Raw genomic sequence first — 14,025 nt, forward strand, 5'->3', positions numbered from 1 at the left:
TGGGGGAACTAGCGCTGCCGGGGACTAGCGCTGCGGGGGGGAACTAGCGCTGCGCCGGGGGAACTAGCGCTGCGCCGGGGGAACTAGCGCTGCCGCCGCGGGCGCGGAACTAGCGCTGCGCCGGGGGAACTAGCGCTGCGCCGGGTCGAACTAGCGCCTGCGCGACTCGCGGCCGGGGGAACTAGCGCTGCGCCGGACTAGCGCGGGAACTACGCGCTGACGCCGCGTGGGGAACTAGCGCTGCGCGGGGGAACTAGCGCTGCGCGGGGGAAAGCGCTGGCGGGGGAACTAGCGCCTGCGCCGGGGGGAACTAGCGCTGCGCCGGGGGAACTAGCGCTGCGCGGGGGAACTAGCGGGGAACTAGCGCTGCGCCGGGGAACTAGCGCTGCGCCGGGGGAACTAGCGCTGCGCCGGGGGGAACTAGCGCTGCGCCGGGGGGAACTAGCGCTGCGCCGGGGGAACTAGCCGCTGCGCCGGGGGAACTAGCGCTGCGCCGGGGGAACTAGCGCTGCGCCGGGGGAACTAGCGCTGCGCCGGGGGGAACTAGCGCTGCGCCGGGGGAACTAGCGCTGCGCCGGGGGAACTAGCGCTGCGCCGGGGGAACTAGCGCTGCGCCGGGGGGAACTAGCGCTGCGCCGGGGGAACTAGCGCTGCGCCGGGGGAACTAGCGCTGCGCCGGGGGAACTAGCGCTGCGCCGGGGGAACTAGCGCTGCGCCGGGGGAACTAGCGCTGCGCCGGGGGAACTAGCGCTGCGCGGGGGAACTAGCGCTGCGCGGGGGAACTAGCGCTGCGCGGGGAACTAGCGCTGCGCCGGGGGAACTAGCGCTTGCGCCGGGGGAACTAGCGCTGCGCCGGGGGGAACTAGCGCTGCGCCGGGGGAACTAGCGCTGCGCCGGGGGAACTAGCGCTGCGCCGGGGGGAACTAGCGCTGCGCCGGGGGAACTAGCGCTGCGCCGGGGGGAACTAGCGCTGCGCCGGGGGGGAACTAGCGCTGCGCCGGGGGGGAACTAGCGCTGCGCCGGGGGAACTAGCGCTGCGCCGGGGGAACTAGCGCTGCGCCGGGGGAACTAGCGCTGCGCCGGGGGGAACTAGCGCTGCGCCGGGGGGAACTAGCGCTGCGCCGGGGGAACTAGCGCTGCGCCGGGGGGGAACTAGCGCTGCGCCGGGGGAACTAGCGCTGCGCCGGGGGAACTAGCGCTGCGCCGGGGGAACTAGCGCTGCGCCGGGGAACTAGCGCTGCGCCGGGGAACTAGCGCTGCGCCGGGGGAACTAGCGCTGCGCGGGGGGGAACTAGCGCTGCGCCGGGGGAACTAGCGCTGCGCCGGGGGGGAACTAGCGCTGCGCCGGGGGAACTAGCGCTGCGCCGGGGGAACTAGCGCTGCGCCGGGGGAACTAGCGCTGCGCCGGGGGAACTAGCGCTGCGCCGGGGGAACTAGCGCTGCGCCGGGGGGAACTAGCGCTGCGCCGGGGGAACTAGCGCTGCGCCGGGGGAACTAGCGCTGCGCCGGGGGAACTAGCGCTGCGCCGGGGGGAACTAGCGCTGCGCCGGGGGGAACTAGCGCTGCGCCGGGGGGAACTAGCGCTGCGCCGGGGGAACTAGCGCTGCGCCGGGGGGAACTAGCGCTGCGCCGGGGGGAACTAGCGCTGCGCCGGGGGGAACTAGCGCTGCGCCGGGGGAACTAGCGCTGCGCCGGGGGAACTAGCGCTGCGCCGGGGGAACTAGCGCTGCGCCGGGGGAACTAGCGCTGCGCCGGGGGAACTAGCGCTGCGCCGGGGGAACTAGCGCTGCGCCGGGGGAACTAGCGCTGCGCCGGGGGAACTAGCGCTGCGCCGGGGGAACTAGCGCTGCGCCGGGGGAACTAGCGCTGCGCGGGGGAACTAGCGCTGCGCCGGGGGGAACTAGCGCTGCGCCGGGGGGAACTAGCGCTGCGCCGGGGGAACTAGCGCTGCGCCGGGGAACTAGCGCTGCGCCGGGGGAACTAGCGCTGCGCCGGGGGAACTAGCGCTGCGCCGGGGGGAACTAGCGCTGCGCCGGGGGAACTAGCGCTGCGCCGGGGGAACTAGCGCTGCGCCGGGGGAACTAGCGCTGCGCCGGGGGGAACTAGCGCTGCGCCGGGGGGAACTAGCGCTGCGCCGGGGGAACTAGCGCTGCGCCGGGGGGGAACTAGCGCTGCGCCGGGGGGAACTAGCGCTGCGCCGGGGGGAACTAGCGCTGCGCCGGGGGAACTAGCGCTGCGCCGGGGGAACTAGCGCTGCGCCGGGGGAACTAGCGCTGCGCCGGGGGAACTAGCGCTGCGCCGGGGGAACTAGCGCTGCGCCGGGGGAACTAGCGCTGCGCCGGGGGGAACTAGCGCTGCGCCGGGGGAACTAGCGCTGCGCCGGGGGAACTAGCGCTGCGCGGGGAACTAGCGCCGGGGGAACTAGCGCTGCGCCGGGGGAACTAGCGCTGCGCCGGGGGGAACTAGCGCTGCGCCGGGGGAAACTAGCGCTGCGCCGGGGGAACTAGCGCTGCGCCGGGGGAACTAGCGCTGCGCCGGGGGAACTAGCGCTGCGCCGGGGGAACTAGCGCTGCGCCGGGGGAACTAGCGCTGCGCCGGGGGGAACTAGCGCTGCGCCGGGGGAACTAGCGCTGCGCCGGGGGAACTAGCGCTGCGCCGGGGGAACTAGCGCCTGCGCCGGGGGGGGGAACTAGCGCTGCGCCGGGGGAACTAGCGCTGCGCCGGGGGAACTAGCGCTGCGCCGGGGGAACTAGCGCTGCGCCGGGGGGAACTAGCGCTGCGCCGGGGGAACTAGCGCTGCGCCGGGGGAACTAGCGCTGCGCCGGGGGAACTAGCGCTGCGCCGGGGGAACTAGCGCTGCGCCGGGGGAACTAGCGCTGCGCGGGGGAACTAGCGCTGCGCCGGGACCCCCGGGGAACTAGCGCTGCGCCGGGGGAACTAGCGCTGCGCCGGGGGAACTAGCGCTGCGCCGGGGGAACTAGCGCTGCGCCGGGGGAACTAGCGCTGCGCCGGGGGAACTAGCGCTGCGCCGGGGGGAACTAGCGCTGCGCCGGGGGGAACTAGCTGCGCCGGGGGGAACTAGCGCTGCGCCGGGGGAACTAGCGCTGCGCCGGGGGGAACTAGCGCTGCGCCGGGGGAACTAGCGCTGCGCCGGGGGAACTAGCGCTGCGCCGGGGGGAACTAGCGCTGCGCCGGGGGAACTAGCGCTGCGCCGGGGGGAACTAGCGCTGCGCCGGGGGAACTAGCGCTGCGCCGGGGGAACTAGCGCTGCGCCGGGGGAACTAGCGCTGCGCCGGGGGAACTAGCGCTGCGCCGGGGGAACTAGCGCTGCGCCGGGGGAACTAGCGCTGCGCCGGGGGAACTAGCGCTGCGCCGGGGGAACTAGCGCTGCGCCGGGGGAACTAGCGCTGCGCCGGGGGGAACTAGCGCTGCGCCGGGGGGAACTAGCGCTGCGCCGGGGGAACTAGCGCTGCGCCGGGGGGGAACTAGCGCTGCGCCGGGGGAACTAGCGCTGCGCCGGGGGAACTAGCGCTGCGCCGGGGGAACTAGCGCTGCGCCGGGGGAACTAGCGCTGCGCCGGGGGAACTAGCGCTGCGCCGGGGGAACTAGCGCTGCGCCGGGGGAACTAGCGCTGCGCCGGGGAACTAGCGCTGCGCCGGGGGAACTAGCGCTGCGCCGGGGAACTAGCGCTGCGCCGGGGAACTAGCGCTGCGCCGGGGGAACTAGCGCTGCGCCGGGGGAACTAGCGCTGCGCCGGGGGGAACTAGCGCTGCGCCGGGGGAACTAGCGCTGCGCCGGGGGAACTAGCGCTGCGCCGGGGGAACTAGCGCTGCGCCGGGGGAACTAGCGCTGCGCCGGGGGAACTAGCGCTGCCCGGGGGAACTAGCGCTGCGCCGGGGGAACTAGCGCTGCGCCGGGGGAACTAGCGCTGCGCCGGGGGAACTAGCGCTGCGCCGGGGGAACTAGCGCTGCGCCGGGGAACTAGCGCTGCGCCGGGGGAACTAGCGCTGCGCCGGGGGGAACTAGCGCTGCGCCGGGGGGAACTAGCGCTGCGCCGGGGAACTAGCGCTGCGCCGGGGGGAACTAGCGCTGCGCCGGGGGAACTAGCGCTGCGCCGGGGGAACTAGCGCTGCGCCGGGGGAACTAGCGCTGCGGGGGAACTAGGCTGCGCGGGGAACTAGCGCTGCGCCGGGGGAACTAGCGCTGCGCCGGGGGAACTAGCGCTGCGCCGGGGGGAACTAGCGCTGCGCGGGGGAACTAGCGCTGCGCCGGGGGAACTAGCGCTGCGCCGGGGGAACTAGCGCTGCGCCCGGGGGAACTAGCGCTGCGCCGGGGGAACTAGCGCTGCGCCGGGGGAACTAGCGCTGCGCCGGGGGAACTAGCGCTGCGCCGGGGGAACTAGCGCTGCGCCGGGGGAACTAGCGCTGCGCCGGGGGAACTAGCGCTGCGCCGGGGAACTAGCGCTGCGCCGGGGGAACTAGCGGCGCCGGGGACTAGCGCTGCGCCGGGGGAACTAGCGCTGCGCGGGGGAACTAGCGCTGCGCCGGGGGAACTAGCGCTGCGCCGGGGGAACTAGCGCTGGCCGGGGGAACTAGCGCTGCGCGGGGAACTAGCGCTGCGCCGGGGGAACTAGCGCTGCGCCGGGGGAACTAGCGCTGCGCCGGGGGAACTAGCGCTGCGCCGGGGGAACTAGCGCTGCGCCGGGGGAACTAGCGCTGCGCCGGGGGAACTAGCGCTGCGCCGGGGGAACTAGCGCTGCGCCGGGGGAACTAGCGCTGCGCCGGGGGAACTAGCGCTGCGCCGGGGGAACTAGCGCTGCGCCGGGGGAACTAGCGCTGCGCCGGGGGAACTAGCGCTGCGCCGGGGGAACTAGCGCTGCGCCGGGGGAACTAGCGCTGCGCCGGGGGAACTAGCGCTGCGCCGGGGGGAACTAGCGCTGCGCCGGGGGAACTAGCGCTGCGCCGGGGGAACTAGCGCTGCGCCGGGGGAACTAGCGCTGCGCCGGGGGAACTAGCGCTGCGCCGGGGGAACTAGCGCTGCGCCGGGGGAACTAGCGCTGCGCCGGGGGAACTAGCGCTGCGCCGGGGGAACTAGCGCTGCGCCGGGGGAACTAGCGCTGCGCCGGGGGAACTAGCGCTGCGCCGGGGGAACTAGCGCTGCGCCGGGGGAACTAGCGCTGCGCCGGGGGAACTAGCGCTGCGCCGGGGGAACTAGCGCTGCGCCGGGGAACTAGCGCTGCGCCGGGGAACTAGCGCTGCGCCGGGGGAACTAGCGCTGCGCCGGGGGGAACTAGCGCTGCGCCGGGGGAACTAGCGCTGCGCCGGGGGAACTAGCGCTGCGCCGGGGGAACTAGCGCTGCGCCGGGGGAACTAGCGCTGCGCCGGGGGGAACTAGCGCTGCGCCGGGGGGAACTAGCGCTGCGCCGGGGGAACTAGCGCTGCGCCGGGGGAACTAGCGCTGCGCCGGGGGAACTAGCGCTGCGCCGGGGGAACTAGCGCTGCGCCGGGGGAACTAGCGCTGCGCCGGGGGAACTAGCGCTGCGCCGGGGGAACTAGCGCTGCGCCGGGGAACTAGCGCTGCGCGGGGGAACTAGCGCTGCGCCGGGGGAACTAGCGCTGCGCCGGGGGAACTAGCGCTGCGCCGGGGGAACTAGCGCTGCGCCGGGGGAACTAGCGCTGCGCCGGGGGAACTAGCGCTGCGCCGGGGGAACTAGCGCTGCGCCGGGGGAACTAGCGCTGCGCCGGGGGGAACTAGCGCTGCGCCGGGGGAACTAGCGCTGCGCCGGGGGAACTAGCGCTGCGCCGGGGGAACTAGCGCTGCGCCGGGGGAACTAGCGCTGCGCCGGGGGAACTAGCGCTGCGCCGGGGGAACTAGCGCTGCGCCGGGGGGAACTAGCGCTGCGCCGGGGGAACTAGCGCTGCGCCGGGGGAACTAGCGCTGCGCCGGGGGAACTAGCGCTGCGCCGGGGGAACTAGCGCTGCGCCGGGGGAACTAGCGCTGCGCCGGGGAACTAGCGCTGCGCCGGGGGAACTAGCGCTGCGCCGGGGGGGGAACTAGCGCTGCGCCGGGGGAACTAGCGCTGCGCCGGGGGAACTAGCGCTGCGCCGGGGGAACTAGCGCTGCGCCGGGGAACTAGCGCTGCGCCGGGGGAACTAGCGCTGCGCCGGGGGAACTAGCGCTGCGCGGGAACTAGCGCTGCGCCGGGGGGAACTAGCGCTGCCCGGGGAACTAGCGCTGCGCCGGGGGAACTAGCGCTGCGCCGGGGGAACTAGCGCTGCGCCGGGGGAACTAGCGCTGCGCCGGGGAACTAGCGCTGCGCCGGGGGAACTAGCGCTGCGCCGGGGGAACTAGCGCTGCGCCGGGGGAACTAGCGCTGCGCCGGGGGAACTAGCGCTGCGCCGGGGAACTAGCGCTGCGCCGGGGACCGCGGCCGGGAACTAGCGCTGCGCCGGGGGAACTAGCGCTGCGCCGGGGGAACTAGCGCTGCGCCGGGGGAACTAGCGCTGCGCCGGGGGAACTAGCGCTGCGCCGGGGGAACTAGCGCTGCGCCGGGGGAACTAGCGCTGCGCCGGGGGAACTAGCGCTGCGCCGGGGGAACTAGCGCTGCGCCGGGGGAACTAGCGCTGCGCCGGGGGAACTAGCGCTGCGCGGGGGAACTAGCGCTGCGCCGGGGGAACTAGCGCTGCGCCGGGGGAACTAGCGCTGCGCCGGGGGAACTACGCGTGCGCCGGGGGAACTAGCGCTGCGCCGGGGGAACTAGCGCTGCCCGGGGGGAACTAGCGCTGCGCCGGGGGGAACTAGCGCTGCGCCGGGGGAACTAGCGCTGCGCCGGGGGAACTAGCGCTGCGCCGGGGGAACTAGCGCTGCGCCGGGGGAACTAGCGCTGCGCCGGGGGAACTAGCGCTGCGCCGGGGGAACTAGCGCTGCGCCGGGGAACTAGCGCTGCGCCGGGGGAACTAGCGCTGCGCCGGGGGAACTAGCGCTGCGCCGGGGGAACTAGCGCTGCGCCGGGGGAACTAGCGCTGCGCCGGGGAACTAGCGCTGCGCCGGGGAACTAGCGCTGCGCCGGGGGAACTAGCGCTGCGCGGGGAACTAGCGCTGCGCCGGGGGAACTAGCGCTGCGCCGGGGGAACTAGCGCTGCGCCGGGGGAACTAGCGCTGCGCCGGGGGAACTAGCGCTGCGCCGGGGGAACTAGCGCTGCGCCGGGGGAACTAGCGCTGCGCCGGGGGAACTAGCGCTGCGCCGGGGGAACTAGCGCTGCGCCGGGGGAACTAGCGCTGCGCCGGGGGAACTAGCGCTGCGCCGGGGGGAACTAGCGCTGCGCCGGGGGAACTAGCGCTGCGCCGGGGGGAACTAGCGCTGCGCCGGGGGAACTAGCGCTGCGCCGGGGGAACTAGCGCTGCGCCGGGGGAACTAGCGCTGCGCCGGGGGAACTAGCGCTGCGCCGGGGGAACTAGCGCTGCGCCGGGGGGAACTAGCGCTGCGCCGGGGGAACTAGCGCTGCGCCGGGGGAACTAGCGCTGCGCGGGGGAACTAGCGCTGCGCCGGGGGAACTAGCGCTGCGCCGGGGGGAACTAGCGCTGCGCCGGGGAACTAGCGCTGCGCCGGGGGAACTAGCGCTGCGCCGGGGAACTAGCGCTGCGCCGGGGGAAACTAGCGCTGCGCCGGGGGAACTAGCGCTGCGCCGGGGGAACTAGCGCTGCGCCGGGGGAACTAGCGCTGCGCCGGGGGAACTAGCGCTGCGCCGGGGGAACTAGCGCTGCGCCGGGGGAACTAGCGCTGCCGCGGGGGAACTAGCGCTGCGCCGGGGGAACTAGCGCTGCGCCGGGGGAACTAGCGCTGCGCCGGGGGAACTAGCGCTGCGCCGGGGGGAACTAGCGCTGCGCCGGGGGAACTAGCGCTGCGCCGGGGGAACTAGCCGCTGCGCCGGGGAACTAGCGCTGCGCCGGGGGAACTAGCGCTGCGCCGGGGGAACTAGCGCTGGCCCGGGGGAACTAGCGCTGCGCCGGGGGAACTAGCGCTGCGCCGGGGGAACTAGCGCTGCGCCGGGGGAACTAGCGCTGCGCCGGGGGAACTAGCGCTGCGCCGGGGGAACTAGCGCTGCGCCGGGGGAACTAGCGCTGCGCCGGGGGGGAACTAGCGCTGCGCCGGGGGAACTAGCGCTGCGCCGGGGGAACTAGCGCTGCGCCGGGGGAACTAGCGCTGCGCCGGGGGAACTAGCGCTGCGCCGGGGGAACTAGCGCTGCGCCGGGGGAACTAGCGCTGCGCCGGGGGAACTAGCGCTGCGCCGGGGGAACTAGCGCTGCGCCGGGGGAACTAGCGCTGCGCCCGGGGGAACTAGCGCTGCGCCGGGGGAACTAGCGCTGCGCCGGGGGAACTAGCGCTGCGCCGGGGGAACTAGCGCTGCGCCGGGGGAACTAGCGCTGCGCCGGGGGAACTAGCGCTGCGCCGGGGGAACTAGCGCTGCGCCGGGGGAACTAGCGCTGCGCCGGGGGAACTAGCGCTGCGCCGGGGAACTAGCGCTGGGGAGCCGGGGGCTAGCGCCGGTTACCTGCTGTCTGGTCGGCGGCTGCGGGGCGTCTGGTCGGCGGCTGCGATGCGTCCGGTTGCCATGGAGACACAGCTGGCGGCGTCTCGGGAGCGCGCACGTCGGGCTGCAGCGAGCGACTGTGAAAGAGCCGGCGGCCATCTTGAGGAAACTTTTATAACTTGCTGAAACGCTGGAACGGTAAGTACGAACCAGCTAGAAATGTCATTTACAGGGGGGCTTAGTAATGTGTGTTTAATGGGGGGGACTGGGCAAAAAAAAAATTAACTGCTTCCTCGAGACATCTCCTTTAAGTAATAAAAATCTAGTTTTCAAGTCCGCGTCATTGGGGGACACAGCAAGACCTTAGGGCGTCCCAGGGGTAGAAGAAAGAAAAGGTTGTGTGGTCGGCCTCTTCCCAGTGGGTGCGAGACAGTGACGCCACCAGCAAAATAGAGAGAAGACGCGAGAGTATACGCGGTGCAAAAATAGAAAGCCTATTCCTCCATAAGCCAAATGACAGCGTCACGTCTTCCCTCTAGTCTGTTCAAAGATTGGATCCTGGCATTCCGGTTCCTGGTGACTGTGCATCTTATTGGCGTATCTGAAGCTGTGAGAGCTTAGGCATGAAAATCGTGCGTCCCATCATGCTGTGCGGCCTCGACTACGGAGCTACCAAGATCTTTTAGAATGTGGCGGAGAGTAATATGAGGTGTATGGAGGAGTAATGCTTTCTGTTGCGCTCATGTCTACACACTTATGGTGGCTTGTCTGCTTTCATTACCCCCTTCCACAAGAGATGCAACTGTATGGCCTTTGCCTACTCTATTCTAACAGCAGCTTCTGCCTCATTACCCCTCCATAAGCAAGAAGGGTCCTTTTACACGGGACGGCTTCTCAGGCGCAGATGCCCAGTGATATGTAAAAGCACAGGAACCTAGGAACGAACATCGCTGGTGAATGGAGGCGGCGGGGGATCGTTACGGCCCACCCATTCACTGTAAACAGGCTGTTGTTCATAGACAAACAACTGCTTGGTTACATGGGAACGATATATATGTTGGTCAGTTTTCTGCATTCAGAAACCGAACGACAAACAAGAAGTTATTCAGTTGAGGCGTACATTTACACTGATCAATCAGATTGCGCTAGGTTGGGGGAATCTGAACGATTTATCCGCTCGTGTAAAAGGGCCCTAATGCAGGGCTGTAACACTATTACATCAAGCCTCATCATTGACCAGTCACACGGGGGGGGAATCATGACTTACAACAGTACTTGTTACGGTTTAAGACCCACAAATACAGCACTTCAGCCGCCATGTTGTCACCTTGTAATTAGTAGATTTATTATGGCTAAACTTTGCGTTGATGTAACGATGCGGTAAATAAAAGTATAAAACTGACATCACTATCCGCCCCAGGAGGAACGAGCAGACTACTGCTACTACCTGGCATCATTAGGCCGTGCCTACGAGTGCTGGGCAGCCTCATTGCCTTCTCCATAGGAGGAAGAATGGTTACTGCTCAGACTGGTGTACGTGTAGGCTGCCTCATTCCCCGCTCCGTGGGTGGTTGAAGTGTATTACCCCTAGACCCTGCATCTGATTATCTAGTGATTACAAGTTCTATCAGCCACATTAACTCCGTCATTCGACGAGGAACTATTTTACCACCGGTCTCTCTTCTAGACATGGTTATGTAGCGCTTGCCATCATCAGATGGTCATGTTTCACCCTCCTTGGAGGAGTAACTATTACTGTGAGGCACAATATCACTACCCACAGTGCCAGCCTCCACAGGACAAAATTGTGTTACGGTTACATTCTATCTAGTATGAACACACGGAGGCATCAGCAGAAGGGTAAACTGACCGATGAACCCGAGGAGAGTAACCGTATCTAACAGTGAAAAACAAAACTGCTGCCCCCCAGTTATGGACATCCCCACCTCAGGAAATACTTGTGTGGCTAATACAAGGGCGGTAAGGACTGACCAAGTTCCTCAATCTGGGAGCTCCAGGGGCCCAGGAAGATCTCGGATAACCAAGCAGGGGGGCCGTGACTGGCCATACAGTGCATTATAGTGGAGTCCTCCTTGAGATCTGCTCGTGCTTTTACATGGAGGAAGGGCAGATGGTAGAAGAACCAACATAGGACCAATGGTACCTGGACAAGAACAGGAAAACTGCTGGAGGTGATCCTGGGGCTGAAGGAGGCTGCAGTAGGGTGACCGGATGTGTACTTCTAGGAGCCTGTTCAAGAAGAGTTACTATGGGTAGGAGGAGGCAGGATCCCAGAATCGGTGGAGTTGGATTTGGTCGACAGCCAATAATGCTGTAGGATGAGGGAGAGGAAGTCCAACCCCCACCAGCACTCTACCAGGAAGTCCCGCCTCCTGATTGCAGCCTGTATAGGCCTAGAAGAGACAGCCAGAGAAAGTCCTGGATCGGCCAAAGGGGGCCCTGCCATTGCACCCATTGGAGCCGCATGGAAACGCCATTTATAACCGCCAACAGACTGGCATGAAAAGCAGAATACAAGCGAAGGCCAGGAACTGCTGGAGGTGGAAGGGGGCCAAGGAAGGCAACAACAGATGAGGGGAGGGAAGGAAAAGTTAATAAAGCAAAGAAGACCTGCAGAGCAAGAGGTGCCTCCTACAGACACCAAGCTAAATCCGAATTAGCTCAGTGCCTGCAGATGGGGTATATAGCTGGCGAGAGAGGCAAACACTTTTTGTGCTTTGTGTCCGCCTCCTAGTTGCAGTAGCTATACGCAATGTCTGGTTGTGTCCTCCAATGACACGAATGAGAAATAGGACATGCTGCGATTTTTCAGTCAAGAGAACAATCAATCACTCATGCATATTAACCCATTGAAAATGATGGGCTCTTTTCAAGTGCGAGTTCTGTCCATCTCATATTCAGACGCAACTTGCGAGTGAAAAGTGCTAGTGTAAATACAGCCTTAATTCCCAGTTTCACAGTGCTGCGGGGGTCAGTGGATACTAAAGAGGGGCTTTAGTATCCACAGCAGAAGATAAATAAGTGGAAAGGCCCAACTTACCAGCGGCGAGTGTGAAGCAGAACCAGTGTGGTAGTTCATCAAACACAAGCTTCTCAGTAGTCCTTGTCCTAATCAACAAATAAACCAACGTCAAATACTCCATAGTGTAAGGATAGGACGCCATGCTGAGGAAATGGGTCACCTCAACGGCCATCAATACTCTTTTGTACAGCGGCCGTTAAGGTGCCTTCTTCTACAGCACTGCAGGACAAGCCCTGCATCGGTGTCCCTTGGTGCCCTAAGGTGGGTACTTGGCTGTCCAATGACAACCTAGCTCCTGCTCTAATGGCTGGGATCGGAGGAATCCGCTTACCTTTCTCTCTGTTGGCGTAGTATTTCTGTTCCCATTGGTTAGTGAGAATATTGAAATAACGTTGCTGTTCGAAGAAGCGCAAATATCGTGAGGAGATGGCGGAAGGGAAGACACGTTCAAACTGCCCACAGCGCGAGAGTTCATCTTCAGTCTCCACTAGGACTCGCACGTCCTCTGGAGTGAGCTGCTCCAGTACTGTGGCATAGAGATCCTGACAGACAAAACTGAATTAAATCACTGAGCCGACAGGTCGCAGGTTATCGCATGATTTCTGCTGCACCAAAATTGTGATGATGATGTATAATAGTACAAATAGTGTGGCTGATAACTGTTACCAATAGCTCACATTACCTTATCTGGTATCTTCTGGCTGAGGTAATGTGCCCGCTTCATCTTTTCTTCATTCTGAATCTCTGTTGAACGCCCATGATCTTTCCCCAACACGCTAAGGGGAAAAAAAAAACAATAATTAAAGGCCATGTCCACAATCACAATACATATTATAGACAGTGAATGACCCCTTTATTAAAGCCCCGTCCCTTTTACAATTAGAGCTTCCCTGCATGCAAATTAAAGAAGCGAGCCTGGAGTGCAGCATAAAAAAAAAAAAAAAACACACAAAAAGGTTTTTCGTGGTACAGTTTCAATATAAATCCATAATAGAACGGTAAAAGCCAGCTGAGTGACTCCCAACAAGGCCGGGTCACCTGTGCTCTACTAGCTGGGGCCAGGATGTCACTGCCAACCGTGTGGGGTTTTCTCACGCAACGATGTGGAAAATACCGAGAACGGCGTAACTGAGGAAAACATCCAGCCAAAGTGGATTCTCTGGATACAGAATAATTATCAAAAAATAAATAAATAAAAATCACGGAAGGGGTTAGAGGAGGATGTCAAGAATTGTTCAGATTAACTGTACTGCACATTCCAGAACAATCGAATACAATGGTGTTGGTCCAACTAACTTGTCCAAAATGTACAACTCAACATTCCTCAGAACGGATGAGCTGCCCCTTCCTGTCAGGCTGTTGGATGTGGAGTAATTGAATTGGGGGGTTGGTGTTCTTAACATACTCTAGGTCAGTGATGACGAACCTTTTAGAGACTGAGTGCCGAAACTACAACCCAAAACCTACTTATTTATTGCAAAGTGCCAACCTGTCAGCGGGCGGGGCTTATCACGACGTATGATTTTACCTCCATCGTTATAAAAAAAAATAGACCGGGTGCAGATTTGGACTGCTTTTAGATGCGGAAATACTGCAGAATGTCCTCAGCAGAAATTTCTGTGGAAAATTATGCAGCATTTCTGCATCTTAAAAGCAGTCAAAATCTGCACCCTGTCTATTTTGAAGCGGCCCTGACCATTTCCGCCACATGTAAACATACCCCAGCGGTAATAGTGACACCCCCCAGCGTACCAGCGACACCGGCTCCCCAGCGGCTCCCCCGGGTACCAGCGACGCCCCCTCCCCAGCGGCTCCCCCGGGTACCAGCGACGCCCCCTCCCCAGCGGCTCCCCCGGGTACCAGCGACGCCCCCTCCCCAGCGGCTCCCCCGGGTACCAGTGACACCTCCCCCCAGTGCCCCCGCCCCCCCCCCCCCCCGGGTACCAGTGACACCCCCCCAAGCGGTCCCCCCGGGTACCAGTGACACCCCCCCAAGCGGCCCCACAGTTTGTGCTGCAGCCGCTCTGTGCCCTGCTCTTCAGCTGCTGCCACTCCCTCCAGCCTCCGCTGACAGTGGCTGTGCTCAAGCTGCCGACGCTCTGTCTCCTGCTGAGTGTCCCTCCTGCTGCCTCTGGATCTCCGCCTCCTGCTACCGCCAGCGCTTCCTCCAGTGTCCTTGCTGCGGCCGCTGATCTCTCTGCCTCGGTCCGCCGCTGCTCCTTCGCCGCCAACGCGTCCGCTGGTAAGGCCACACACACACACCCCAGTCGGCCCCTGCCGGTATTTACTAGTGGTGAGCGGCCGATGGTGGCCCGTGCCAGCAAGGAAGGCTCTGCGTGCTGCCTCTGGCACGCGTGGCATAGGTTCGCCACCACTGCTCTAGGTCCATACCTGTGGCTGGATGCCACGACAATGTGCTGTAGGTCCAGAGTGTCAGTAAATTGACCACGG

The 14,025-nt window shown here is 65.4% G+C and overlaps 1 protein-coding gene across 2 annotated transcripts in view; it reads right to left on the bottom strand.

The window, feature by feature from the left end:
- TTLL4 (tubulin tyrosine ligase like 4) overlaps window positions 1-14,025 on the bottom strand; it is a 51,585-nt gene that overhangs the window by 10,161 nt on the left and 27,399 nt on the right. For both annotated transcript variants that reach the window (XM_066575496.1, XM_066575495.1), the window contains exons 14-16: window positions 12,257-12,350; window positions 11,906-12,116; window positions 11,593-11,660 (exon numbers count right to left, since the gene is read on the bottom strand). In XM_066575496.1, the coding sequence (XP_066431593.1) occupies window positions 11,593-11,660; window positions 11,906-12,116; window positions 12,257-12,350 (373 nt within the window). The remainder of the gene's footprint in view (window positions 1-11,592; window positions 11,661-11,905; window positions 12,117-12,256; window positions 12,351-14,025) is intronic.

This window comes from Eleutherodactylus coqui, chromosome 8 (assembly GCF_035609145.1).
Source record: "Eleutherodactylus coqui strain aEleCoq1 chromosome 8, aEleCoq1.hap1, whole genome shotgun sequence".
Taxonomy (NCBI): Eukaryota; Metazoa; Chordata; class Amphibia; order Anura; family Eleutherodactylidae; genus Eleutherodactylus; species Eleutherodactylus coqui.